The following is a 26,809-nucleotide window of genomic DNA, read 5'->3' on the forward strand; positions in this document are numbered from 1 at the left end:
ATTTCTTCACTCCTGGTTTCAGGCTCAGACAGAAGAGGAAGACTCCTGCTCAGATGTATAAACCACAGTGTTACAGTTCATCTGATGTTTTCATCTTATTTTCACTTTCAGTCAAAACTTAATGCTGGATTTTAAGTTCATTCATCTTGTAATTAACCAACTCTGCTGCAGTTAATGAATAAAGTACCAGGAAGCTGTTTGTCATGTTGGACCTTCACTGCAACACAACGCTTATAATGACAAGTTTACATTGTCCAGTAAAACCTGCAGCTCCACAGCCTTTATGTTCAGTGTCATGAAGAAGTATCTGACTCCTTCCTGATTTATTCCATGTTTGTATATTTGTCACATTTAATTGTTTCAGATGTTCAAACACAATCAAATATGAGGCAGAGACGACCTGAGTTAACACAAAATACAGTTTCTAAATGATCAATTTAATTATTGAAGGTAAAAACCAGGACGACAAAGTCTTTTTAAAATGATTGAAACATTAAAACACTAAGAATGATCTCAGCATTAAGAGGCACATGGGTTTCAGCATAAATGAAGGTTTTCAGGCCCTAAATCACACCCTGCTTCTTCATCTATTTCACTGTCAACGGGACCATAACTGACTAAATGAACATCATGTTGAGTTGAAGAAGACTTGAAGCTACAGACTGAGACCATGAACTCATCAGGAGACTGTTTACTGAGGGAATAAACCAGGTGAGAAGCAGCTTCCATACAATCACACCTGTCTGAGCCCAGTGGAGTCGCCCCCTGCTGGTCGGTAGAAAGAATGCAGGTTTAAGGCACTTTCAGACCTGAAGGCTTCGACTATATTTTATACAGTCGATGATCGCGACTGTTTTAACTTTAAAAAGCTTTAAGTTGATAAAAAAAAGATCACGACTCACTAAAAATTATCTTGACTTGACATCACATGAGATTTGTTGTCTGATGTGTTTTTTATTTCACTAAAGTCAGAGAAAAAATGTGTTTTAAAATATGAAACATTAAGTGTTTAAAAGCTTTTGTTTGAGTCTCTGACAACAACTCAGATTAACAAACATTCAGAGACAGACGGGTGCAAGTACTCAAGTACTCAGCTTATAATTGTACTCTGATTTATGTAACTTTATACTTCTACTTCACTATATTTCAGAGGTAATATTGTACTTTTTACTCCACTACATTACTCAGACAGATAAAGTTACTAGTTACTTTGATCTAGACTCATAAAATATAATTACATGCAGAGTTAAAGTTTGCTCCTAGTTTTCAGTGTGAGCTCAGTTTGTAGTTGAGAAATAAAATAATAAAGTCATCAGTGAGTAAACTCTTCTCTTCCTGTCTGAGTGTCTTCATGCTGTTTGTTGTGTGATTCATGTGTAACTCGGCTGCTGTAACGCTGCAGTTTGTCATTGGGATTAATAAAGTCTCTCTCTAATCTCTCCAATCTAAACAGAGCTAACAGTGACGGCCTCTCTGACGGCTTCACTCTGCTGCTGCTGTGCTTTCTGTCTCCAGGGCTGCACACCTGTTGGGAGCTTCATCAGCAGCATGGGACACACCTGGGCCTGATGTGCTCCATGTATAGAAATCCTTCAGAACATCTGCTCACACATCTTTGTGTCGTGGCTTTTGGTTTCCTTTGGTTTGTTTTTACAGCTCAACATCCACACAGCACATCTTCACTCATCCACTGCTACACTACTGACTGCACTCACTCCTCCAGCTGTTTGTGTCTTTGTTGGAAATAAATCACTGTGTTGTTTAGTTCACTGTGTGTCTCCTGGTTGTGTCCCAGTCTGAGAGCTGCACTGTGACACTGATAAAAACTTCACAGTGTGTTTTGGTGAAACAATAATTCTTCAGTTTAACAACATTTTTTCTTCTGGAAGTTAAATGTGACAGAGTGTCAGGATCAGGCTGCAGCAGACATTTATAAACCTGTTACTGAGTTTGTGGGTGAAGTTTACATTTTGGACTTGTCTAGACGTCTTCATCACAATTTGCTTTGTGCTCAGTCTGAACATGCGTTAATGTTTTTGAAAACTTATAAACCAACAAAAATAAATAATTATTGAAGTGTTAATACACCACATAAATAATCTCACCACTGATGTTTGCATCAATCTTAGCTTCAGTCTGATGGTTGATTTCCTGCTGACTGACGACACAGCGGAAGTTGCCTGTCTTTGGCACAGTAGCATTGAGGACGATGTCGTAGCTGTCTCCTCTTTCTGTGACCTTCAGATCTTTAACAGGAAGGATGTTTCCAGAACTGTCCTGCCACTGTAGATGTGGTTTTGGAGAAGCACCAAGGACTTCACACTGCAGCACCATCCCATCATCTGTTTGAATTGTTGTGACAGACGGCTTTGAAGCTGCACCTGTGAACATGACAGAAACAAAAGATGACATCAGATTTAATTTCAGCATCAGAAATGTAATATTGGGATGTTTTTTGTTCATCACATCTCTGCTTGTTGATCAGAGCGAGTTTAAGATGAAAGAAAAACACAAGAAACCAAAAAGAAATAAAAAGCATGATGAGGCTCAGTTACAGCTCCCAGCATTATTCAACAGAGGATCATATTTCAGACACATTTCACTTCTACAAAGAGTTTGTAACTATTTACAACTGAAACACTTTTTCTGACTCACATCAGGACAGAAACACATCAACAGTGAAGACTTTACAGCAGCTCCTGAACTTTTACACATTTGTTGTGCTTAAAAAAACATTAAAGGACGTCATGTGAACTTTGTCGTCTATTTACATTAAATAATAAAGAAAATGTTATGAAATGTGAAACACAGGGTCATTAAAAGCTTGTCCCCTTCTGTTAACAGGGCTCGGGTGTGGCCACTTTAATAGGAACACCTGTACAATCTAAAGCAGGGCTGAGCAACATATACAATATATACTGTTATCATGATATGAGACTATATGTTGTCTTAGATATTTGATATTCTCACATGGTGATATATCATAACTGTTGTCTGCTCCTGGTTTTAAAGGCTCATTACAGTAAAGTGACGTCATGTTCTGAACGCACCAGACTGATCTACTTGTTCTGATACTTTCTTTACCCACTGAGTCATTATATCCACATTAATGACGATCCTGATGTTTATGAAGCACTTTAGAGAAGATTTAAAATATCCAGTTACATATCGTATATCAGGATGAGGCATAAAAATATCACGGTATAATTTTCAGGCCGTACCTCGCAGCTCTAATCTGAAACAATCCAACACAACTGTTCTGACTTTAACTTCACTTTTATGATGAATTAATGTTCAGTTTCTGTCGACGCTGTCATCGAGGTGTTGGTTAAATAAAATCTTCATCGCTGAGCTCGTAGTTAGTGACGCTGTTGAACTGGACTGTATTATATTCAGAGGTGTTTCTATTGTTCTGACCCGTCATGTTTGTGAACAGGGAGGACAAAAAAACAGAAACACCTCTCAGTGTGATGTAGTTCAGTACAACACCACCTTTAACTGTGACCTCAGTAATAAACACACACTTTCATTTACACGTTTCAGACAAAGTCGACACAAACTGAACATTATAAAGTTCATAAAAACAGAATTAGTGGCAGAGCTGCTGCATTAAATTACAATATATACATAAACATATTTATACTGCTGTACATACTGTATATATGTGATCTATAGTGTGAACACTGTGTTCATATCAAACCTCCAGCTGTTTATTCTCTATATAACGTCTCACTGACGTTACTTTGCTCTGATACCTGCGTTGTATATTTTGCCTTCTGTGCTGCTGCACGTGTTCACACTGTTTATATCTTAGTGTCTTCATCCCTCACAGTTTATTCTCTTTATTACACCTGTACATACTGTATGTACACAATCTGCTCACAGCTGCTTTTTACACCTCTGGTCGGACGTTAAACTGAATTTCTTTGTCTCGTTAATTTACTCAGTGTAAATAAAGATGTGTTGAATCTGATCTCATTAGCAGATTGTACAGGTGAAGCTAATAAAGTGTCCACTGAGTGTATTTGATCAACAGTCTCAAGCTGCCAGAACAGAAAACTGATCATCACATCTGTTATAATTCTTCTGTTGTATTCAACAGCAGCTCAAAAAGGAAGAAGAGCGTCATCATTTATTTTTATTTAAACCTGCAGGTTTGTTCATGTTTTATCATTTAGATTCATCATCAAACATCAAATCAAACAACTACAACAGCTGCAGACTGACTGACAACAAATAAGTTATAAAGCACCAAGTGACATTAAACTGAGCTGCTGATACTGTGTAAAGGTTCAGCAGCTGCTGTTCTGTTTGTGTCTTTCTAGATGCAGGAACGTGTTTTATAATAATATATCAGAGTAACAACAACAACAGAGATCACCGGCCCATTAAGTGTCACATTATTATTACAATAACTTATAATTCTAGCAATATTATATAATCTGATAAAACATAAGTCAACAGCACTAAAAGTGATTTATTGTCTTTAACGTTTCATGAATATTTAGTCGGAGTGAGTCAAAATGTGTGCTGATGTTTAATGACTCATGTTGTTATTATCACTCATCATAACTCATCATTTCAGATCAGTGTCATGTCACATTATCTTCTGTTTCCTCTTCTACTCACTCAGCAGCTCATATTCTGTGTTTCTGTACTGACCCGGTTCTGTCAGTTGGTTCAGTCAGTGACTCAACAGTTACACCTCGTAGTTATTATGTGCTGAACAACAAGCTCAGCTGTGTGTGAGACTCAGTTTGTGTGCTGTGATTCATTTGAGTCTGGTGATGCAGAAATCTTTGCTCAATAACCACATGTATGTACATTTAACTTGTCCAGGTGTGAACTCACAAACAGTCGGTGTAAAGGATTTAAACAGTCAGCAGGCAGAAGAGGCAGCCTGTGCAGCTTCACTACAGGCCTGCTTTGTGGAAACTGTCTCTCAACTGGAAAGGAGCCACAAACTTCACAGAAAAGGAGGCTCAGAGTTCAGGACCACTTTCAGTCTGAGCTCCTCAGTGGACCTGAGCTGGTACCAACATCATTCTTTATGTCACTGAGACAAAGATTTAGTGATGAAGATCCTGTGGCATCAGAACCAGAAGCAGCACCAGTGTGACTCGAGGAGACAGAGCTCAGATGTGTTTCAGGACTAAGAGTTTCTCTCTCAGTGAACACAGTTTCTCTGATTAATGAACTATATGAACACATGAATCAAGTGTATGTGCTCATATTGTAGTCATGTATCATCACAGTTGTACGTAGTCACATCCAACATAAAGAAGATAATGATGATGTAAATGATCCTTAAAGGTGAATTCAGACTGAACACTAAAGTTGATTTTATTCCAGTTAATTTAACAGCTGGAGAGTTTTTACAGTGAATGTTTCAGCAGCACAAACATGAACTCCATTTCTTCTTCTTATTTCCATCCACAACACATTTATCTGCTTTTTCTGTTTTAAGTCTCAGAGTTCCTTCAGTTTGAAACATTTTCAACATCAACAGACTTTGAGCCGATTACCTGAGTGTTCAGTCTGAACTCATTATACTTTTTAAAACACATGGATCATTAAAATACTCTGAAGACTAAAATACCACTCACCATTCATGAGTACATAGGTCACAGCAGCAATCCTATGGCTGATTGTCTCCTGTGTAGCTACACAGCTGTAGTTGTCGGTCTTGGTCACAGTAGTCTTGACAGTGATGTATGAACGACCTCCTCTCTCTGAGACCTGAGGTGTATCAGCATTAAGAGTGTTGTTATCACTGTCCTTCCACTCAACTGTAGGAAGTGGATCACCATGAGCTTCACACTGCAGCAGAGACCAGTCCTTAGTTTGATGAAGTGTCTTGATATTTGGCTCTGGAGCTGCACCTGTGAACAAAAAACAGGCAATAAAAGGACAATTATAGCGTAATAAAGAATTTGGGATGTTTCTTCCAGCTATACTCTGCTTGTATATATAATTCAAATTGTGAAGAGAAAATACAGAGGAACAAAGAAATAGAAAAGCACAATATAAACCTCCATCATTGTTTGACAGGATGATAGTTCAAACATTTTTAATTTCTTCCAGTTTGAGGCAGATTCTGATTCATGTCATGGCAGACGCTCATATATAGTGAATTTCTGCTAAATTTGAAGAGCTACACTTTAGAAATTGTATAAATGAAATATTAAACACATCTTTAAACGTATGCACTCCTGATATGTCAATGGATTTAGCTGAATTAGTAAGAAATATTTTAATATAGCTGTCTGAATGGAAAATTAATCATAAAATTAGTTGAAATTCTGCTTTATAGCCAAGAGAAGTTTGTGGAAGATTGAACAGATATTGTTTTTATATATTTTCATAGTTTAATTCTGTCAAACGAGGGTGGATAAATATTAGAAACACCTCTCAGTATCCCATCACACTACACAGACAATGCAGTTTAAAAGAAACACAAACTACAGTCTCCAAACTGACAATAAGACTGAATCAACATCTCTGAACAGTTTCAACACAATCTGATCATTAAAACCTTCATGAAGATTAATTCCTGGTCTGTTTAATGAGACTGGTTAGTTTTATCTGTGTTACCTGATAAACTGGAATATTGAGTGTTTATAACTTTGAATGTGTTTTTGTCACTGAGATGATCAAAGCACAATATTTACAGTTTCTATTGACTGTCATTATAAATATAATATAAAGGCAGTTTTTAGTGCAAATCTTTAACACTGACACAAACTGAACAGATGTTGTTGTCTCCAGATGTGTAACACAGCAGAATGACACACAGAGGTTTAGCTCAACAGGTGTAAGTGTGTTAATGATACTGAGGCCTGTGGAGCTGATGACAGCCATTTTCTATCAATGAGAGCTGGAGAGTGACGTCATCAGAATCAGGACTCACCTGGTTTGTCACCTGTTCTGTCTCTTAATGTTATAAGGTGCGGAGGATGCACGCGACCCGATATTTACGTGTAAAATTAATAAACAAACATAAAACATATTTTCACGTTGACGACAGAAGTCAACACACACATATTACACCTCATCTGAAAGCTGACATGTTCGTTTTATCAACACATTTAGGAACCTAAGATAAAGATTTACGACATCACAACAGCAGCGTCTCACTTTACGGCAGTAAACAGTTAGCTGCTTACTAGCTAGCCTGTGTAGCCGCAGTTAAAACGTATTTATAGGTGTAAAAACAGACATTTATAGACGAACAGCGGCTCGTTTTAAAGACAAAAGTCCACCCATTAAATCCAGCGCGTTTAAACGGAAGCGGAAGTTAAAACCACCACAATAAAAGTCGATTGTGTCGCTCGTTTATTTTTAGCGCCGCTCGTCAAACTTTCCAAACAACTTCATTTTAATCAATTTAAAGTATCGACAAAAGATTTGACCAATGATGTTCAGTATCTCTGAAATCAGTAAACGCCCCGGAACAAAACCAACCAATCAGCATCTTTCTACGACCTAAAGGGACGAACCTAACGGGCTTTTAACTCCATCAGCCAATCACAGGACAGCATCTTAACGCGAGCGCCACATGTGTGTTATTGACAGCTGCTCTCATCCAATGGTAAGTCAGCACCGTGAAAACACTCTGAGTCAGCACCCAATTAAATTACCTGTGTGACCATATATGGAAGTGAGTGTTGTCGGACTTCCTGTGGTAGCGGGACACCCACATAACAGAGAAACTTTATTGATATGTTTAAGGAGACATGATTCAATGATAATAAATATGTAAATCTTTATTTAAACACTCACAACATCTTTTTATCGTCAACTTTAACACTGAGGGACATTTTTCAGCATCTTAAAGGGATTTATAATCATCATTTGGTAACTTTGGAGAAGTTTTAGAGAGCTCTGTGGACATCTGCTGGAGATAATCTGTACTGCACTTTCTAAAATATCTCAGAGCCTCTTCTGTCTGTCAGCCTAAAATTTGGTTCAGACATTTGAGACAAGTTGAGGGAGAGATCCTGTGAATTTCAGCCTGATGGCCCAGATTATAACTTATTCATTTCATTTTAAAAATAATGTTTAAAAAGAAATAAAACAAGAAAGTTTCTAGTTTTTCAGTTTGATCATTTCCTAATTCAACTCTCTCAGAGTCTTAAATCAGATCAACACACCTGATGAACCCTCACAGTGTTTTACAGTGATGCAGTGAACATGTATCAGCTGCTCGTGGTCTTGTTGGACTATTATACACTTTAAAATGTTCAGATATTGAGGGACAGAAACACACACGATCAAAATGAGCCTCAAGAGGTTAACACAGAGCGCTTTGGGTCACGATCTAAAAGGGAAAACACAACACAACAATTATGTCAGAGTGATTATATGATATTACCAACATGGAAAACATGTGATACTGGGAAATTAGCTGGATATATTGTAGTGAGTTATGAAGTGAATCAAAGCAGGAATATAACCAGAAGACCTGCAGCTGGTACGAGAGGAAAATTAATTAATATGAATGTTTTCACAATATTAATTTATCTGATAGTTGTGGAAACAACAACTGTGTTTGGAAAAGCAGTATTGATTTAAATATAATTATAATATTTAATAATTATATTACCTTCAGTATTATTATCAGTAAATAAGTAATAAACACCAAAGAAACATTTAAGAACAAATCATGACATCAGTCAGAATAAACACAAATAAATAAAAGTGTGATTATTATGTGACTTAATAATTTATAGTTGACATTAACAGGAAGTCTGGAGGCGGTATGAGAAAGAAATGTGACACAAACACTTTAAATGAATAAATGTAAGAATTTTACAGTCGCATCCGTCTTCAAAACTGTTTGATAAAACACTCACCCACATAAAGAGTAACGCTGGATGGACTTCTGTTGGGGGGGAAAGTACAGGAGTAGTTTCCGCTGTCATCCAGCTGTGTTCTGGTGATTTTTATGGAGGCGTTGCCGTGCTTTAGTTCATCGTCAAAGTGAAAAACCCGTCCTTCAAACTGTCTGTGTTGACCTGTTTGTCCACCGTTATTGTAATGTTTGTGGTTCTGATAAAAGAAAACCTCCAGACCATCTTTCTTCCAGTGAAACGTCAGTTTCTCAATGTTCGCCTTGGTGCTGATGGAGCAGGGTAACATGGCGTCACTTCCTTCCTCCACGGTGACGACAACTGGCGCTGGAAGAAAATACAACAAGTTAAACAACAAACATACAAACAAACAAACATCCCAGCACGACCTGCTGATGACTTTTTGTGTGATTTGTGGTTGTTGCTTTGTTTTTGGTTCACATTTCATAAAACCACTGAAACATATTTTTACAGTAGTTCACAGGTTGAAGTTAATAATACAGCAGCAACACTTTACAATGAGGTACACGACAATATGAGTAGTTACTGAGGAGGGAGTGAGGAATGAATCAGGAACAACCTGATAATTAATGAATCGTCAATGAATAATTCCTGATTAACTTGGATTCAAAGACTTTACAGCAGATAATTTTAGAGAACAGGCTGAGATACTATATTCATTAATCATCAGGTGATGACTCGTTCATAATTATCTGTGAATCAACATACTGAACACTTACTGCTGTGCCCCTGTAAAGCTGCAGGCCTAGCAACGCCCCTGGTAACTACTCTGTATTATGTTTCACTACAGAGTAAAAAATAAAAATAAAGGACAGCACTCAGATTAAACTGTTTATTCTCTCCTCTCTCACTGAAGAGTAACTAATGATTAACTAATGATTAACTAATGAGCTGACTTGGTAACTATTCAGTATTATGTTTCACACTGATTCATATATAACTCATGAATAAAGTGACTCTAACCCACAGATATTTATTTATGTATTAATGTATTTAATGTTTAATTGTTGAGGGACGAGTTTGTGTTAAACCTGCTGCACACTACAGCATTTATAGCCGAAGCTAATCAGTAATGAACGTCATCATGAACTCATCATCGGCTGATGATTGATCGATAACGTGTCTCCCAGTCTGTCCTGTGGTCACTCATTATCTACTATATAGTCTATCTGTGACTCATTAACGAGTCATTAACTATCAAGTCCTTCCTGATGAACATCTGAGTCACGTCTCTGTTTTATTGAGGGAACTACTTTAGTTCAAAGTGAACTGAACTTTAAGAGTCAAAGTCCAACAATCACAACATCCTGAAGGTTTCATGTCTGCGCGAGAGTTTCTGTGAAACTGTGCGTGTCTGCAGCAGGATGGAGACGACGCCCACGCACACGCACGCACGCACTGGCGCACGCACACACAGCAGTAATGACGACATCATTACAGAGCATTTCGATATAAACCTCAGCATCATCCAGCTGTAATTCTTCTGTAATCGATCCAATCAATACTATCGATGAGTGCTGATTATCAGGGTGCGTGTGACGTCACAGCGCGCTGAGCAGGTGTCTCGTACGCACCAAAGCAGGAAGCAGCTGATGAACATCCAGCATGTTTCCACATTGTTCCGATGTTCAGATGAAATAAAGTGAGAATGAAAAACTCTCAGTGAGTGATGATCAGTTTTCTTACCGTCTCCAGCAGCAGACGTTTCTCCAGAGCAGCTCAGCAGACAGAGACACACGAGAGGAACAAGCTCCATAGTTGTCGATGTCCTCTGAGGACTTCACCACACTGATGATGTCTCTATGTGAGGGAGCTTCACACACTCCTCAACACCCTGACTGCTTCATCACAACCTGTTTCTGCTCCTCAGCCTGAAGCTGCGCCACTTCCGGTACAAACCTTTCAGAATAAAAGCGCCATCACCAGGCCTGCAGCTGCCATCGTTTTTTGTCTGGGTGTTGGCCCACTGAGAGGAGGGAAGTAACGAAGTACAAATACTTTGTTACTGTACTTGAGTAGACTTTTCAGGTTTCTGTACTTCACTGAGGTACTTTTGACTTTGACTCCATTAATAACAAATATCTGCAGGTGAATTTTGGTAATCTGGGACATTTTTTGAACTTTTGCTGTCAGCAGGTCTGGATCATGTTACCTCCTTACACAGACATGAGGATTTCTTTACATTCAGCTGTAATCTCCATTCATGAAGCTGTCAGGGAGGTAAACTGTCTCTAGAAACCTTGTTTTAAAGAGGATTTATCTGCTCTGTTGTCTCTTTGGTATCCTGACAGCTGCTGTAAAATACAGATCATCTCAGAATCACACCCAGAAATTAAAATCACTTTTATTTCTTTGATCACAGTTTGAACACAGAAACATCAGAAACAGTCACAACACACAGTTTTGACATTTTTCATGTTTTATTCAAACGTTTGTACAGAAATGATGAAGCGCTGCCTGAAGTGACCTGATACACTACAAGTGCATCATCAGTGAACAACAGAAACATCAGTGTGTAACTGGACCTGACAGACTGCCTGAGCACCTGGAAACATAATAAACAACCAATACAGGCTCGACCCAAATAATGACAACAAATAGAAAAGTCACATTATATTTACTTGTAGCTGCAAAGTGTTCACACTGACTGACAGTGTTAACAGCAGGCTTTAGTTCAGTGAAGTCTGATGGTTTTAAAGCACATGTGGAGCTCAGTCAGGAGCTTTAAGCACTACAAGCAGTCTGATAATATTTGGTCAATAGACGGCATTTATACAGCACTGCTGCCCTCATTCATCCATTCACTCACTCACTCACTCACTCACTCACCGATGGCAGTGAGCTACCATACAAGGTGCTGGTCTGACCATCGGGAGCAGTTTGGGCTTCAGCCTGTTGCTCAAGGACACTTGGACATGTGGACGGGAGGAGCCGGGGATCGAACCACCGACGTGTCAAGTCACAATTTATTTATAAAGCACATTTAAAACAACCTCAGTTGACCAAAGTGCTGTACAATTTCAAAAGCACAACAAAGTTAATCACAAAAACAATAAAAAACAATAATACAATAAACAATTAAAAACAACACAAGTGATAGTAGTCAATTTAAAACAAATCTAGATTAAAAAGAGAAAAAAAAGAGAGTAAAAAGAGAGAGAGAGGGAAAAGAAAAAGAGAGAGCCAAGATTGTTTGCTTAGCTGGGAGTGAACGCCAAGGAAAAAAGATACGTTTTTAGGAGTGTTTTAAAATGTTCAACGGACTGTGCAGCTCTAACATGGAGAGGTAGGGGATCGAACCACCGACGTGTGATGCCACTTTTTTGGTACGAGCCCCTCGGCTCTGAACATGTTTATAAAACTTGGACGGTCTTGTTCTGGTTTCATTAAGTCTCTAATGACAGGATTCTGTGTCCTACACTTGACTTGGACAGTTTTTGTGACTGAGTGCTGTGAGATAAAGGCGAGGACTGTATATGTGTATATTTTGTATATTAATTGTGAATTAGCTCTGTAGATCATCGAGCAGACATGCTGTTATAATACTCTTCTCAATACTTCTGATGAGGTTCAGATCATGAGGACATCTTATAAAAACAGTTGGTTTAGTTCAGGGACAGATTGAGGTCGTGTTAATGAGATACATGACATCGACAAACAGCCTTCATTTATTTTATCTTGCTTCCATCTCAACTACCTGCCTCAACACAACCTCAACCTGAAATTAATTTTAACTGAAAAAACAAGTTTAAATCCTCAAACTGCCGAAGACCAGACAAAATGTCCTCACCATCATCCAGCATGGTGGAAACACACACAGCAGAAAACTTTACAGCACATTTAGAGCTGGTTACTCTTATGGATCAAGTTGATTCAATGGTTTTCTTGTTGAATTCTGGCCAGTTTGGTATGTTCTTCTTCTTCACCGCCCTTCTTGTCTGCAGGAAGCAAAAACAAAGTTACAGTGTAGAAAGTCCCACCTGACCTGATCCTACTCTGAGTGTAAATACACACAGAATGATTAATGTCAGAGAGGATAAAACAACTCAAGACTCTGAACATCAGATACAAATAAAGAATGAGTTGTGTTTTCTGTTCATCATGAAATGTTGATACAATATTTAATTACCTTCCGCATGATTTAGTGTGATGCGACCCTTTTTTACAAGACAACAGAGGATCACACCAACAGCAATGAGAGTGAAGACAACAGCAACAACAGCTACAACACCAACAATCCATCCACTCATCCCTGAAACAGATAGAAAGTGAGTGCATCAGTCAGAATGTCAGTGCAGATGATAAACAGCAGACTGGACCTCACAGCTCACACAGAACAACTAAAGGTGAGTCTGCTCCTGAAACCTGAACTTGTTTCACATGAAAACTCCACTGGGATGAATGTGAGCAGGAACAGTGATGTTAGCTCTGATCTCAGGTCCAGTTTCCTCCTGCTGGGCTCCACAGCTCAGAGGCTGCTTCTGGTTCTGGTCCCAGCAGTGAAGAAATAAATGGACTTAGTTACATTCATCACTTTGATCTGACAGTAAAAACACAGGATCATCTGATAAAATATAAAACTTCTTCACAACACTTTTACTGATACTTTTACACTTTTACTCAGGTGGACTTTTACTTGTAACAGAGTATTTTTACTTTGTGTTTCTGCTTCTGTCACTTCAGTAAAGTATCCGAGTACTTCTTCCACCACTGACTACTGTCCAGAAACATGAAGGTTAAAATCACTGTGAGCTTCTTGGTGCTGGTCGGCTCCACAGTTATTGGGCCTGATGGGAGCAGATCAACACACAGTCTGTAGATTATTGAAGTTGAGTCTCAGTAGAAGACTGAAGTTTTCACTCAGTCTGAAACATTTTAAACATTTTTAAATCTGATGAGGATCCTTTAGATGTGATTAATAACAGATGTGACGATCTGTAATGAGAGGGACTTTTTACAGTGTAAAATGAGCCTGGTGCTGCCCTCTAGTGGACAAACTGTGTCATGAAGACTCTGATCCTCGATCACAGTCAAACATCAGTAAATGTTGGAGGTGCTGAACATTTCTTCACTCCTGGTTTCAGGCTCAGACAGAAGAGGAAGACTCCTGCTCAGATGTATAAACCACAGTGTTACAGTTCATCTGATGTTTTCATCTTATTTTCACTTTCAGTCAAAACTTAATGCTGGATTTTAAGTTCATTCATCTTGTAATTAACCAACTCTGCTGCAGTTAATGAATAAAGTACCAGGAAGCTGTTTGTCATGTTGGACCTTCACTGCAACACAACGCTTATAATGACAAGTTTACATTGTCCAGTAAAACCTGCAGCTCCACAGCCTTTATGTTCAGTGTCATGAAGAAGTATCTGACTCCTTCCTGATTTATTCTGTTTGTATATTTGTCACATTTAATTGTTTCAGATGTTCAAACACAATCAAATATGAGGCAGAGACAACCTGAGTTAACACAAAATACAGTTTCTAAATGATCAATTTAATTATTGAAGGTAAAAACCAGGACGACAAAGTCTTTTTAACATGATTGAAACATTAAAACACTAAGAATGATCTCAGCATTAAGAGGCACATGGGTTTCAGCATAAATGAAGGTTTTCAGGCCCTAAATCACACCCTGCTTCTTCATCTGTTTTACTGTCAACGGGACCATAACTGACTAAATGAACATCATGTTGAGTTGAAGAAGACTTGAAGCTACAGACTGAGACCATGAACTCATCAGGAGACTGTTTACTGAGGGAATAAACCAGGTGAGAAGCAGCTTCCATACAATCACACCTGTCTGAACCCAGTGGAGTCGCCCCCTGCTGGTCGGTAGAAAGAGTGCAGGTTTAAGGCACTTTCAGACCTGAAGGCTTCGACTAGATTTTATACAGTCGATGATCGCGACTGTTTTAACTTTAAAAAGCTTTAAGTTGATAAAAAAAGATCACGACTCACTAAAAATTATCTTGAATTGACATCACATGAGATTTGTTGTCTGATGTATTTTTTATTTCACTAAAGTCAGAGAAAAAATGTGTTTTAAAATATGAAACATTAAGTGTTTAAAAGCTTTTGTTTGAGTCTCTGACAACAACTGAGATTAACAAACATTCAGAGACAGACGGGTACAAGTACTCAAGTACTGAGCTTATAATTGTACTCTGATTTATGTAACTTTATACTTCTACTTCACTATATTTCAGAGGTAATATTGTACTTTTTACTCCACTACATTAATCAGACAGATAAAGTTACTAGTTACTTTGATCTAGACTCATAAAATATAATTACATGTAGAGTTAAAGTTTGCTCCTAGTTTTCAGTGTGAGTTCAGTTTGTAGTTGAGAAATAAAATAATAAAGTCATCAGTGAGTAAACTCTTCTCTTCCTGTCTGAGTGTCTTCATGCTGTTTGTTGTGTGATTCATGTGTAACTCGGCTGCTGTAACGCTGCAGTTTGTCACTGGGATTAATAAAGTCTCTCTCTAATCTCTCTAATCTAAACAGAGCTGACAGTGACGGCCTCTCTGACGGCTTCACTCTGCTGCTGCTGTGCTTTCTGTCTCCAGGGCTGCACACCTGTTGGGAGCTTCATCAGCAGCATGGGACACACCTGGGCCTGATGTGCTCCATGTATAGAAATCCTTCAGAACATCTGCTCACACATCTTTGTGTCGTGGCTTTTGGTTTCCTTTGGTTTGTTTTTACAGCTCAACATCCACACAGCACATCTTCACTCATCCACTGCTGCACTACTGACTGCACTCACTCCTCCAGCTGTTTGTGTCTTTGTTGGAAATAAACCACTGTGTTGTTTAGTTCACTGTGTGTCTCCTGGTTGTGTCCCAGTCTGAGAGCTGCACTGTGACACTGAGAAAAACTTCACAGTGTGTTTTGGTGAAACAATAATTCTTCAATTTAACAACATTTTTTTCTTCTGGAAGTTAAATGTGACAGAGTGTCAGGATCAGGCTGCAGCAGACATTTATAAATACAGACCGTTTCCAAAAAATGAGAATATCATGGAAAAGTTTATTTATTTCCATAATTCCATTCAAAAAGTTAAACTTTCATAGATTATAGATTCAGGGCCCACAATTTAAACAATTTCAAGTATTTATTTGTTTATTTGTACATAATTTGGGCTTCCAGCTCATAAAACCCACGAAAACAGGAATTAAAAAAATTAGAATACTGTGAAGAAATCAGCCCAAATTTTGCAGGGCAGGAACGTTTTAAACTGAGTGTCACACACTAATCATCTACTAAACGCAAAGCTCCTGCACAGGTTTCCCCAGGTGTCATTAAATTGCTTCACTTTGGTTCAATTGTCTCAGTTCGGTTCAATATGGGGAAGACTGCAGACTTGACAACTGGCCAGAAGACCATCATTGATACCCTCCATAGGATGGGTAAGACACAAAAGTTCATAGCTAAGGAGGCTGGTTGTTCACAGAGTGCCGTGTCCAAGCATATCAATGGAAAGTCTAGTGGAAGGGCAAAATGTGGCAGGAGAAGATGCACCAGCAGAAGAGATGACCGTGGGCTTCAGCCGATTATCAAACAGAGAAGATTCAAGAATCTGGCAGAGATCCAGAAAGAGTGGAATGAGGCGGGAGTCACAGCTTCAAGAACCAGCACATTCAGACGCATCCGGGAGATGGGCTACAACTGTCGGGTTCCTCGGGTCAAGCCACTCCTGAGCCTGAGCCAACGTAGGAAGCGTCTCAACTGGGCCAAGGAGAAGAAGGACTGGACTGTTGGCCAGTGGTCCAAGGTCCTCTTTTCCGATGAAAGTAAAGTGTGCCTTTCATTCGGGAATCAAGGTCCAAGGGTTTGGAGGAAGACTGGTGAGGAACAGAACCCAAGCTGCTTGAGGTCCAGTGTGAAATATCCACAGTCAGTCATGATTTGGGGTGCAATGTCCGGTGCAGGTGTTGGTAAACTCTGCTTTCTTAAATCCAAGGTCACCGCAACAGTCTACCAGAATGTTTTGAGAATCTATGGGGTATTATCAAGAGGAAAATGAGGGGCACCAGACCCAAAAGCAAAGAAGAGCTGACAGCAAGCATCAAGGAAATCTGGGCTTCCATAACTCCCAGGCAACGCCACAGGCTGATTGCCTCAATGCCACGGCGCATCGAGGCAGTGATTAAGGCAAAGGGATTCCCAACCAAGTACTGAAGATTGACATATCGTTTTGAAAGTACCATATTTTGATTGATTTGATGTGATCCTAATTTCTGTCTTTTTTTTCTGCAAAAACTGAGAAGTAAATGGTGATTTCTTCACAGTATTCTAATTTTTTAAATTCCTGTTTTCGTGGGTTTTATGAGCTGGAAGCACAAATTATGTACAAATAAACAAATAAATACTTGAAATTGTTTAAATTGTGGGCCCTGAATCTATAATCTATGAAAGTTTAACTTTTTGAATGGAATTATGGAAATAAATAAACTTTTCCATGATATTCTAATTTTTTGGAAATGGTCTGTATGTTACTGAGTTTGTGGGTGAAGATCAGACTGATCTCAACATCCTGAAGACGTGTATGAAAACTAATAAACCAACAAGAATTAAAATGACTTAAGTGTTAATATACCACTTAGAATGATCTTACCATTAAGAGGCACATAGATCTCAGCATCAGTGTGATGGTTGATTTCCTCCTGAGTGACGACACAGCGGTACTTGTCGGCCTTGGTCACAGTAGCTCTGAGGACGATGTCGTAGCTGTCTCCTCTTTCTGTGACCTTTGGCTCCTCAGCTGGAAGGATGTTTCCAGAACTGTCCCTCCACTCAACTTTAGGTTTTGGAGAAGCACCTCGAACGACACACTGCAGCAGTACACCACCCTCAATTTGAATACTTGTGACATACGGCTCTGAAGCTGCACCTGTGAACATGACAGAAACAAAAGATGACATCAGATTTAATTTCAGCATCAGAAATGTAATATTGGGATGTTTTTTGTTCATCACATCTCTGCTTGTTGATCAGAGCGAGTTTAAGATGAAAGAAAAACACAAGAAACCAAAAAGTAGTAAAAAGCATGATGAGGCTCAGTTACAGCTGCCAGCATTATTCAACAGAGGATCATATTTCAGACACATTTCACTTCTACAAAGAGTTTGTAACTATTCACAACTGAAACACTTTTTCTGACTCACATCAGGACAGAAACACATCAACAGTGAAGACTTTACAGCAGCTCCTGAACTTTTACACATTTGTTGTGCTTAAAAAAACATTAAAGGACGTCATGTGAACTTTGTCGTCTATTTACATTAAAGTAATAAAGAAAATGTGTTATGAAATGTGAAACACAGGGTCATTAAAAGCTTGTCCCCTTCTGTTAACAGGGCTCGGGTGTGGCCACTTTAATAGGAACACCTGTACAATCTAAAGCAGGGCTGAGCAACATATACAATATATACTGTTATCATGATATGAGACTATATGTTGTCTTAGATATTTGATATTCTCACATGGTGATATATCATAACTGTTGTCTGCTCCTGGTTTTAAAGGCTCATTACAGTAAAGTGACGTCATGTTCTGAACTCACCAGACTGATCTACTTGTTCTGATACTTTCTTTACCCACTGAGTCATTATATCCACATTAATGATGATCCTGATGTTTATGAAGCGCTTTAGAGAAGATTTAAAATATCCAGTTACATATCGTATATCAGGATGTGGCCTAAAAATATCACGATATAATTTTCAGGCCGTACCTCGCAGCTCTAATCTGAAACAATCCAACACAACTGTTCTGACTTTAACTTCACTTTTATGATGAATTAATGTTCAGTTTCTGTCGACACTGTCATCGAGGTGTTAGTTAAATAAAATCTTTATCTCTGAGCTTGTAGTTAGTGACGCTGTTGAACTGGACTGTATTATATTCAGAGGTGTTTCTAATGTTCTGACCCGTCATGTTTGTGAACAGGGAGGACAAAAAAACAGAAACACCTCTCAGTGTGATGTAGTTCAGTACAACACCACCTTTAACTGTGACCTCAGCAATAAACACACACTTTCATTTACACGTTTCAGACAAAGTCGACACAAACTGAACATTATAAAGTTCATAAAAACAGAATTAGTGGCAGAGCTGCTGTATTAAATCACAATATATACATAAACATATTTATACTGCTGTACATACTGTATATATGTGATCTATAGTGTGAACACTGTGTTCATATCAGACCTCCAGCTGTTTATTCTCTATATAACGTCTCACTGACGTTACTTTGCTCTGATACCTGCGTTGTATATTTTGCCTTCTGTGCTGCTGCACGTGTTCACACTGTTTATATCTTAGTGTCTTCATCCCTCACAGTTTATTCTCTTTATTACACCTGTACATACTGTATGTACACAATCTGCTCACAGCTGCTTTTTACACCTCTGGTTGGACGTTAAACTGAATTTCTTTGCCTCGTTAATTTACTCGGTGTAAATAAAGATGTGTTGAATCTGATCTCATTCACAGATTGTACAGGTGAAGCTAATAAAGTGTCCACTGAGTGTATTTGATCAACAGTCTCAAGCTGCCAGAACAGAAAACTGATCATCACATCTGTTATAATTCTTCTGTTGTATTCAACAGCAGCTCAAAAAGGAAGAAGAGCGTCATCATTTATTTTTATTTAAACCTGCAGCTTTGTTCATGTTTTATCATTTAGATTCATCATCAAACATCAAATCAAACAACTACAACAGCTGCAGACTGACTGACAACAAATAAGTTATAAAGCACCAAGTGACATTAAACTGAGCTGCTAATACTGTGTAAAGGTTCAGCAGCTGCTGTTTTGTTTGTGTCTTTCTAGATGCAGGAACGTGTTTTATAATAATATATCAGAGTAACAACAACAACAGAGATAACCGGCCCATTAAGTGTCAGATTATTATTACTATAACTTATAATTCTAGCAATATTATATAATCTTATCAAACATAAGTCAACAGCACTAAAAGTGATTTATTGTCTTTAACGTTTCATGAATATTTAGTCAGAGTGAGTTAAAATGTGTGCTGATGTTTAATGACTCATGTTGTTATTATCACTCATCATAACTCATCATTTCAGATCAGTGTCATGTCACATTATCTTCTGTTTCCTCTTCTACTCACTCAGCAGCTCATATTCTGTGTTTCTGTACTGACCCGGTTCTGTCAGTCGGTTCAGTCAGTGACTCAACAGTTACACCTTGTAGTTATTACAAAAACTTACTACAAAAAAACTACAAAAACAAACTTCACAGAAAAGGAGGCTCAGAGTTCAGGACCACTTCCAGTCTGAGCTCCTCAGTGGACCTGAGCTGGTACCAACATCATTCTTTATGTCACTGAGACAAAGATTTAGTGATGAAGATCCTGTGGCATCAGAACCAGAAGCAGCACCAGTGTGACTCGAGGAGACAGAGCTCAGATGTGTTTCAGGACGAAGAGTTTCTCTCTCAGTGAACACAGTTTCTCTGATTAATGAACTAAATGAACACATGAATCAAGTGTATGTGCTCATATTGTAGTCATGTATCATCACACACAGACTAAACACACTGTGGCCACTTTATTAGGCACACATTAATGATCTGATGCAATCCAACACAACTGTTCTGACTCAAACTTCACTTTTATGATGAATATAAAGTAAAATAAAGATTTGTGTGTGTTGCAGTTTGATACTATGAGATTCATGATGCACAAAACTTCTCAATGAGCTTCATAACTGTCCTCAGATGTTTCCTCTAAAACATATTTACTGTAAAGAGAGTGAGTGTAATACTGAGGATCTAACTGCATATCACATACAGCACATATAGTGTTAATAATTAATAAACGTTGTTCATCGTCACAAAGACAATAATTAATGATGTTCATGCTCCTAAAAGGTGAATTCAGACTGAACACAAAGTTATTTTCTGTCTCTATTTAATCCTGAAAACTTGTTTATTCAACACAAACACCCAGTGAACAACCATCAGCATATGTGTGTGCGTGCGTGCGTGCGTGTGTGTGTGTGTTTGTGTGTGTCAGTTTTAAAATTAACCATCAAGTTTGTTCTGTTATTTATCAGCAGACTCGTCTAATTCTCTCTCTAATCTCTGTTGATTGATGAACCAACGTCATCATTTCTATAAAGGAATTTTTCACTCAGTTAAAAATGTTAAATTATTTACATGTTAAATCACAACTAGGAAGAATCTCACCTTGGATATACACAGAGGTCACAGCAGCAATCCGATGGCTGATTGTCTCCTGCGTAGCTACACAGCTGTAGTTGTCGGTCTTGGTCACCGTAATCTTGAGAGTGATGAATGAATATCTTCCTCTTTCTGAGGTCTGTGGCTTCTCAGCAGGAAGAGTGTTATTATCACTGTCCTTCCACTCAACTGTAAGAGGTGGATCACCATGAGCTTCACACTGCAGCAGCGCCTGGTCCTTTGTTTGAGCAAGTATATCAATAATTGGCCTTGGAGCTGCACCTGTGAACACATTATGAACAACAGATTATAAAGAGACAGTTTCAGCATCATTAATGTAACATTGGGATTTAGTTCATCCACACTCTGCTTGTATACAGTTTACAGTGTGAAGAGAAAAACACAATAAAAGCCTCCAGCATCATTTTATGGGACGAAATTTCAAACATTTTAAACTGTTTCCAGTTTGAGGCAGACACACAAATACAGTGAACTTGTTAAACTGAACTATAAAGATTGTAATAAAATATAAAACATAGTGTTCAAAGGTAAACACACCTGATGTGTCACATGTTAGTGAGAACTACTTTAATTATGCTGCCTGAAAGAAAAATTAACCAGAAAGTTAGTTGAACTTCTGCCAAGAGAAGGTTGTGAGAGATTTAACTGGGTTGTTTCATTTATTTAAACATGAGAGTGTTTAATGTCAGCGAGGGCAGACTGAACATTAGAAACTCTTCTCAGTATCTACACAAACAACACAGTTGAGAAGCACCAAGAGATGAGCAGATGATGCTGAAGCTCCAAAGCTTGTTTGACTCTGTGACGTGAACTTTTCCAACAGAAACAACTGTTTCTAACAGAATCCAGCTGCACTTACATTTGACTCTACGTACGTATGATTGGTGCATCGCTTTAATGTTTTTAAATAAATGATCTTTTCCTTCCCTAAAGGTTGGTCCAGTGAAGGGACGGGAGGACAGAAGACTTTGACTGAGGTTTGCTATAAAAACACTAGTTGATAAGTTGATAATGGTGAATTACCATTATTGGGATAAATGTGAGTTTCCACACCAGTGACATAAAAAGCTGTCTAGCTCAATAACGTACAGTCATTTTGATTTCCTGATTTATTTTGAATTGTCACAAGATGAGCCTGCATCTTTCCTGTGATACTGAAATATCTGTGATGCAATACATAAATATAAACATTGTGACATACATATGAAATATATTGAACCTGGGACTGAACTACATTAATAAAGTAGATTACATTATTCTGTCACGTCAGTAAAAAGACTTTATATGGAGGCTTTTTGGGAAATGCAGTAATTAATTATTTGACTGCAGCATATTGCACAATAACTTCTTCATGTAATTAGACAATCTGAATAAAAGCATTAGATTTAATAACACACAGGCTTCTTGGACTAAAAGATGTTGTTGTATAACTATAATATAATAAACGTGTCCACCTTTAAGTGGCGAGTGATCCCAGTCAGTTCAACACAGAGAGGTTCAGGCCCACAGATGTTAGTGTTCAGACTGACAGGCCTGAGAAGACATTTACAGAAACACCTGCAGAGGTGGAGAGTGACGTCATCAGAATCAGACTCACCTGGGATGTTTTCACCTGTTCTGTCTCTTAAGACTTGATCTGAAAGGCAAAACAAACACGTTAGATTGTTTTGAAACAGACAGGTAATACTGTGTAAAAGTCATATTTCATCTACAGACGGCTGAAATTTCATTGTACAGAGAGACATAATCTGCAGTGTGTCTCTGATATCAGGCATGTTTGATACAGAGGTCATCTCTCCAGATGTGGCTGCAGCTCTGTGGGCTCGAGGCCCTGCCAGATGTGTCTTCTGACCACTTAACAAAAGTCCATCTGGGACTCTTGAACCAGTCGCAGCAGTAAATGAGCGGACATCTTAAACTGTTTAATGAAAGCACTCACCAACAACAAGCTCAATCCTGAATGTTTGTCTCGGCTGAAGATGTGGAAAAATGCAGCTGTAGTTCCCGCTGTCGGCCATCTCTGTTTTTATGATCTTTATGGAGGCGTCACCGTTCTTCAGTTGATCTTGAAAATGTGAGACTCGACCTTTGAACTTCTCATCTTTACTTGTGATGGTGCCTGAAACATACATGAACACATCCTTCTGACCACCTTTCTTCCAGTCAAAGGTCTGTCCTGTGATGTCCTCCTTGGTGCTGAGGGAACAGGGTAAAACAGCATCACTGCCTTCTTTCACGACCACTCTGACACCTGGAAGATAAAAACATGTGTTACTCAGTATGTTAACATGCAGAGTCATCAGGAAACAAAGCCAGATAACAACTTTACACACCACAACAATAACTCAACACTTGTTTCCTCTAACATAATAGTTTTGGCTGTGTCATGCTTGTACTGACATATTTTAAGTGTATTTAAGCTTACAGTTTATTAGGTTTTTGTTATTGAGCCTTGTGTTTGAATTGGAAGTGGAAGTAACACAGCTGTAATAAAAATCACTGACAGAGTTTTAGATGCGGTCGTCTTTTCATTTTGAATTTAACATCACTTTCTTTTATATTAGCCTCTGAGGAAGTGGTTGAATGTTGTTCAATGTTTTATTTTATTTTATTTTAGGCTATTTTATTTTATTTAAATCGGCTGAAAATGAAATAGGCTATAAAAACAGTCTCACGATGGCTCCTCACTTTGGTTTTATTTCACATGTGGCAGGTGGCACCGAGGGGGGAAGAGGAGGTGCAGGAAGTTAAGGGGCGGGTAGAAATAAGCGTACCTGTAGAGGGAACAAGAGTTTTGTTTGTTGGTTCCGGCCGGAGGAGTGAGGCAGGCGGGCATGCAGGGAAACCAGGGAAAACTGGTAGGCTGAGACCCTGATTTGAGGGTTTATATCATTATATTATTGTTTGATATGAACTGTTTTTTTATATTTTTCAGACTTGTTGCCCGCTGGGGTTGTGAGTAGCTGGTAGCCGGTGAACGGGCACAATTCGGCAGACCAGGTATTTTAAAGTTGTGATATGCTGTAAACTCTTAAATATTTTTATGGACATGATAAAGTATTGAAGGTTTGTATTTGTGTCTCTGCAGAGAATCGGTGGCCTATTAGATGTTTCTTGCCGTTGTTTTGTTTATTAGTTTGGGTCTATTATTTTGTCTAACAGGCAAAAAGAACTGGGTATTGCCCTTGGGCGGACTAGTTTCTTTTTTCTTTTTGTTTGTTTGTTTGTGTGTTTGTTTGTTTGTTTGTTTGTTTGTTTGTTTTCTGCGGCAAACCCCCACTTGTTCACAGTCTCAGGTTGAAGTTTCAGTCAAGCCATCAAGGCAGGCATAAGGTGTGATGTGGTTAAAATGTTTGCAGTGAAATTGAGTTGTGTGAAAAAACCTTAAGCGTGTAAGTTCACCAAGTGTGTAAACCTTTTGCAGTGTCACGAGTGGTTTGTACAACGTAATCCTGGCCTTGCTAGTGATATTGATGACGTAAACTGAGGAGATACAAGTGGGCCTATAACCTGTCAAGCAGCACCCTGTAATAAAACTGTATAAACTTTATACCCTGGACTGTGATCAAGTGGGGGTTTGCCACAGAAAACAACAAATAAACAAACAAACAAACAAAAAGAAAAAAGAAACTAGTCCGCCCAAGGGCAACACCCAGTTCTTTTTGCCCGTTACCGGCTCACTTGCCCGGTGGACTAGACAAAAAATTAGACCCAAACTAATAAACAAAACAACGGCAAGAAACAACTAATCTTGAGGCTGTGTACAGTTAAGTTTTCTGTCTGTTTGGGTGAATAAACCTGCGATCAGACTCAAGTGAATAACGTGAGCTGAAAGTTGCTTCTCTGTTTGTGTGAAGTCTGACAGCTCGATCTCTGAGTTCACTGCTCTCAGTAATCATGAAGGAAACAAAACCAGGAAACATTTTAAGAACCTGTCGGTCTGACAGCTCTTATCATTGATCAGACGATGTCTCCTCACCAGTACTAACTACAACCACACAAACAGGTGTTACTGCATTGTCAAAAAAATGAGTGTGAGTGTCAGAGAGAGGACTGTATTAAATTACAATATATACATCAACATATTTATACTACTGAACTGTATATATGTGATCTATAGTGTGAACACTGTGTTCATATCAAACCTCCAGCTGTTTATTCTCTATATAACGTCTCACTGACGTTACTTTGCTCTGATACCTGCATTGTATATTTTGCCTTCTGTGCTGCTGCATGTGTTCACACTTGTAGGAGCCTAAATGCAGTTTTCTTGTTGACAGAATAATTTAAGTTCATGAGAAGGAATAAGGATAAAAATATTTACACTATTTGCAGTTTTACATACGGTTTGTTTATAGAGAGGCAATAAGTACATGTTTGGGTAATTTCAATATTTGTGGATAGCTAAAATTACCCTTTATAGTTTATTTGTGGTACTTTCTAGTGGACGGATGTATTTTGGTTTTGTGCAGACTGCACCTTTAATGGGTCACTCTCTCGCCAGTGTTTTGCAGGTAATTTGAATTTGTGGTCAGTCAGGACAAGCGGGGAGTGGAGCCATATAGTTTTTTGACCTCTCTCTCTCTCTCACTCTCCAGTACTTTCTCTCATCACGCGATTTGTATTTAATTTTGTGACAATTCATTTTTTGTATTTTTCCTGCATTTATTGGAAGTAAGGATTTCAAGTTTACCTACGAGTCTCTGTGGATTCTTTGGATGTGGACACGAGGGAGATTGATAAGAGCGTCAGACTTAGGCTTCACCTACAACACTGTTTATATCTTAGTGTCTTCATCCCTCACAGTTTATTCTCTTTATTACACCTGTACATACTGTATGTACACAATCTGCTCACAGCTGCTTTTTACACCTCTGGTTGGACGTTAAACTGAATTTCTTTGTCTCGTTAATTTACTCAGTGTAAATAAAGATGTGCTGAATCTGATGTAATTAATAGATTGTACAGGTGAACCTAATAAAGTGTCCACTGAGTGGATCCGTACTCTGCTTGTATATACAGTTTAAATTGTGAGGATAAAAAAACAGAGGAACAAAGAAATAGAAAAGCACAATATAAACCTCCAGCGTTGTTTGACTGGATGAAAGTTCAAACATTTTTAACTTCTTCCAGTTTGAGGCAGATTCTGACTGAAGGAAAGACTGGATGGTCAAAGGAAACACACCTGACGTGTTATCAGGACTGAACTGTGTTACTAAGAAATATTTTAATCAAGCTCAATCAATTCTTTTAAATTAAGGTGGATTTAATATTAGAAACACCTCTCAGTAACACAACACACTACACCAACAATGCAATTTAAAACTAACACAAACTACAGGCTCCAGACTGACGATAACACTGAATCAACATCTCTCCAGATGTGGCTGCAGCTCTGTGGGCTCGAGGCCCTGCCAGATGTGTCTTCTGACCACTTAACAAAAGTCCATCTGGGACTCTTGAACCAGTCGCAGCAGTAAATGAGCGGACATCTTTAACTGTTTAATGAAAGCACTCACCAACAACAACAAGCTTGATGTTGAATGTTTGTCTCGGCTGAAGATTTGGAAAAATGCAGCTGTAGGTCCCACTGTCGGCCATCTTTGTTTTTGTGATCTTTATGGAGGCGTCGCCGTTCTTCAGTTGATCTTGAAAATGTGAGACTCGACCTGTGAACTGCTGATCTTGAC

At 38.5% G+C, this 26,809-nt stretch overlaps 2 protein-coding genes across 2 annotated transcripts in view; both read right to left on the bottom strand.

Moving 5' to 3' along the window:
• LOC311254815 (butyrophilin-like protein 2) overlaps positions 1-26,809 on the bottom strand; it is a gene marked incomplete at its 3' end in the record, with an annotated part of 74,882 nt that overhangs the window by 44,972 nt on the left and 3,101 nt on the right. Inside the window, exons 2-5 of the mRNA XM_084348811.1 lie at positions 26,639-26,809; positions 23,059-23,370; positions 21,105-21,380; positions 17,499-17,774 (exon numbers count right to left, since the gene is read on the bottom strand). The exon at positions 26,639-26,809 is cut by the window's right edge and continues 147 nt beyond it. Of these exons, the coding sequence (XP_084204937.1) occupies positions 17,499-17,774; positions 21,105-21,380; positions 23,059-23,370; positions 26,639-26,809 (1,035 nt within the window). The remainder of the gene's footprint in view (positions 1-17,498; positions 17,775-21,104; positions 21,381-23,058; positions 23,371-26,638) is intronic.
• LOC311254799 (V-set domain-containing T-cell activation inhibitor 1-like) lies at positions 5,190-10,720 on the bottom strand (the record flags this gene model as incomplete). The annotated part of the gene is made up of 4 exons (XM_084348798.1): positions 10,560-10,720; positions 8,856-9,179; positions 5,607-5,882; positions 5,190-5,197 (listed from the first exon to the last, which is right to left on the bottom strand). The coding sequence occupies exons 1-4, from the start codon at positions 10,627-10,629 to the stop codon at positions 5,190-5,192; spliced, it is 678 nt and encodes a 225-aa protein (XP_084204924.1). The 5' UTR covers positions 10,630-10,720.

This window comes from Pagrus pagrus (genome assembly GCF_965226575.1).
Source record: "Pagrus pagrus genome assembly, chromosome: 3".
Lineage (NCBI taxonomy): Eukaryota > Metazoa > Chordata > Actinopteri > Spariformes > Sparidae > Pagrus > Pagrus pagrus.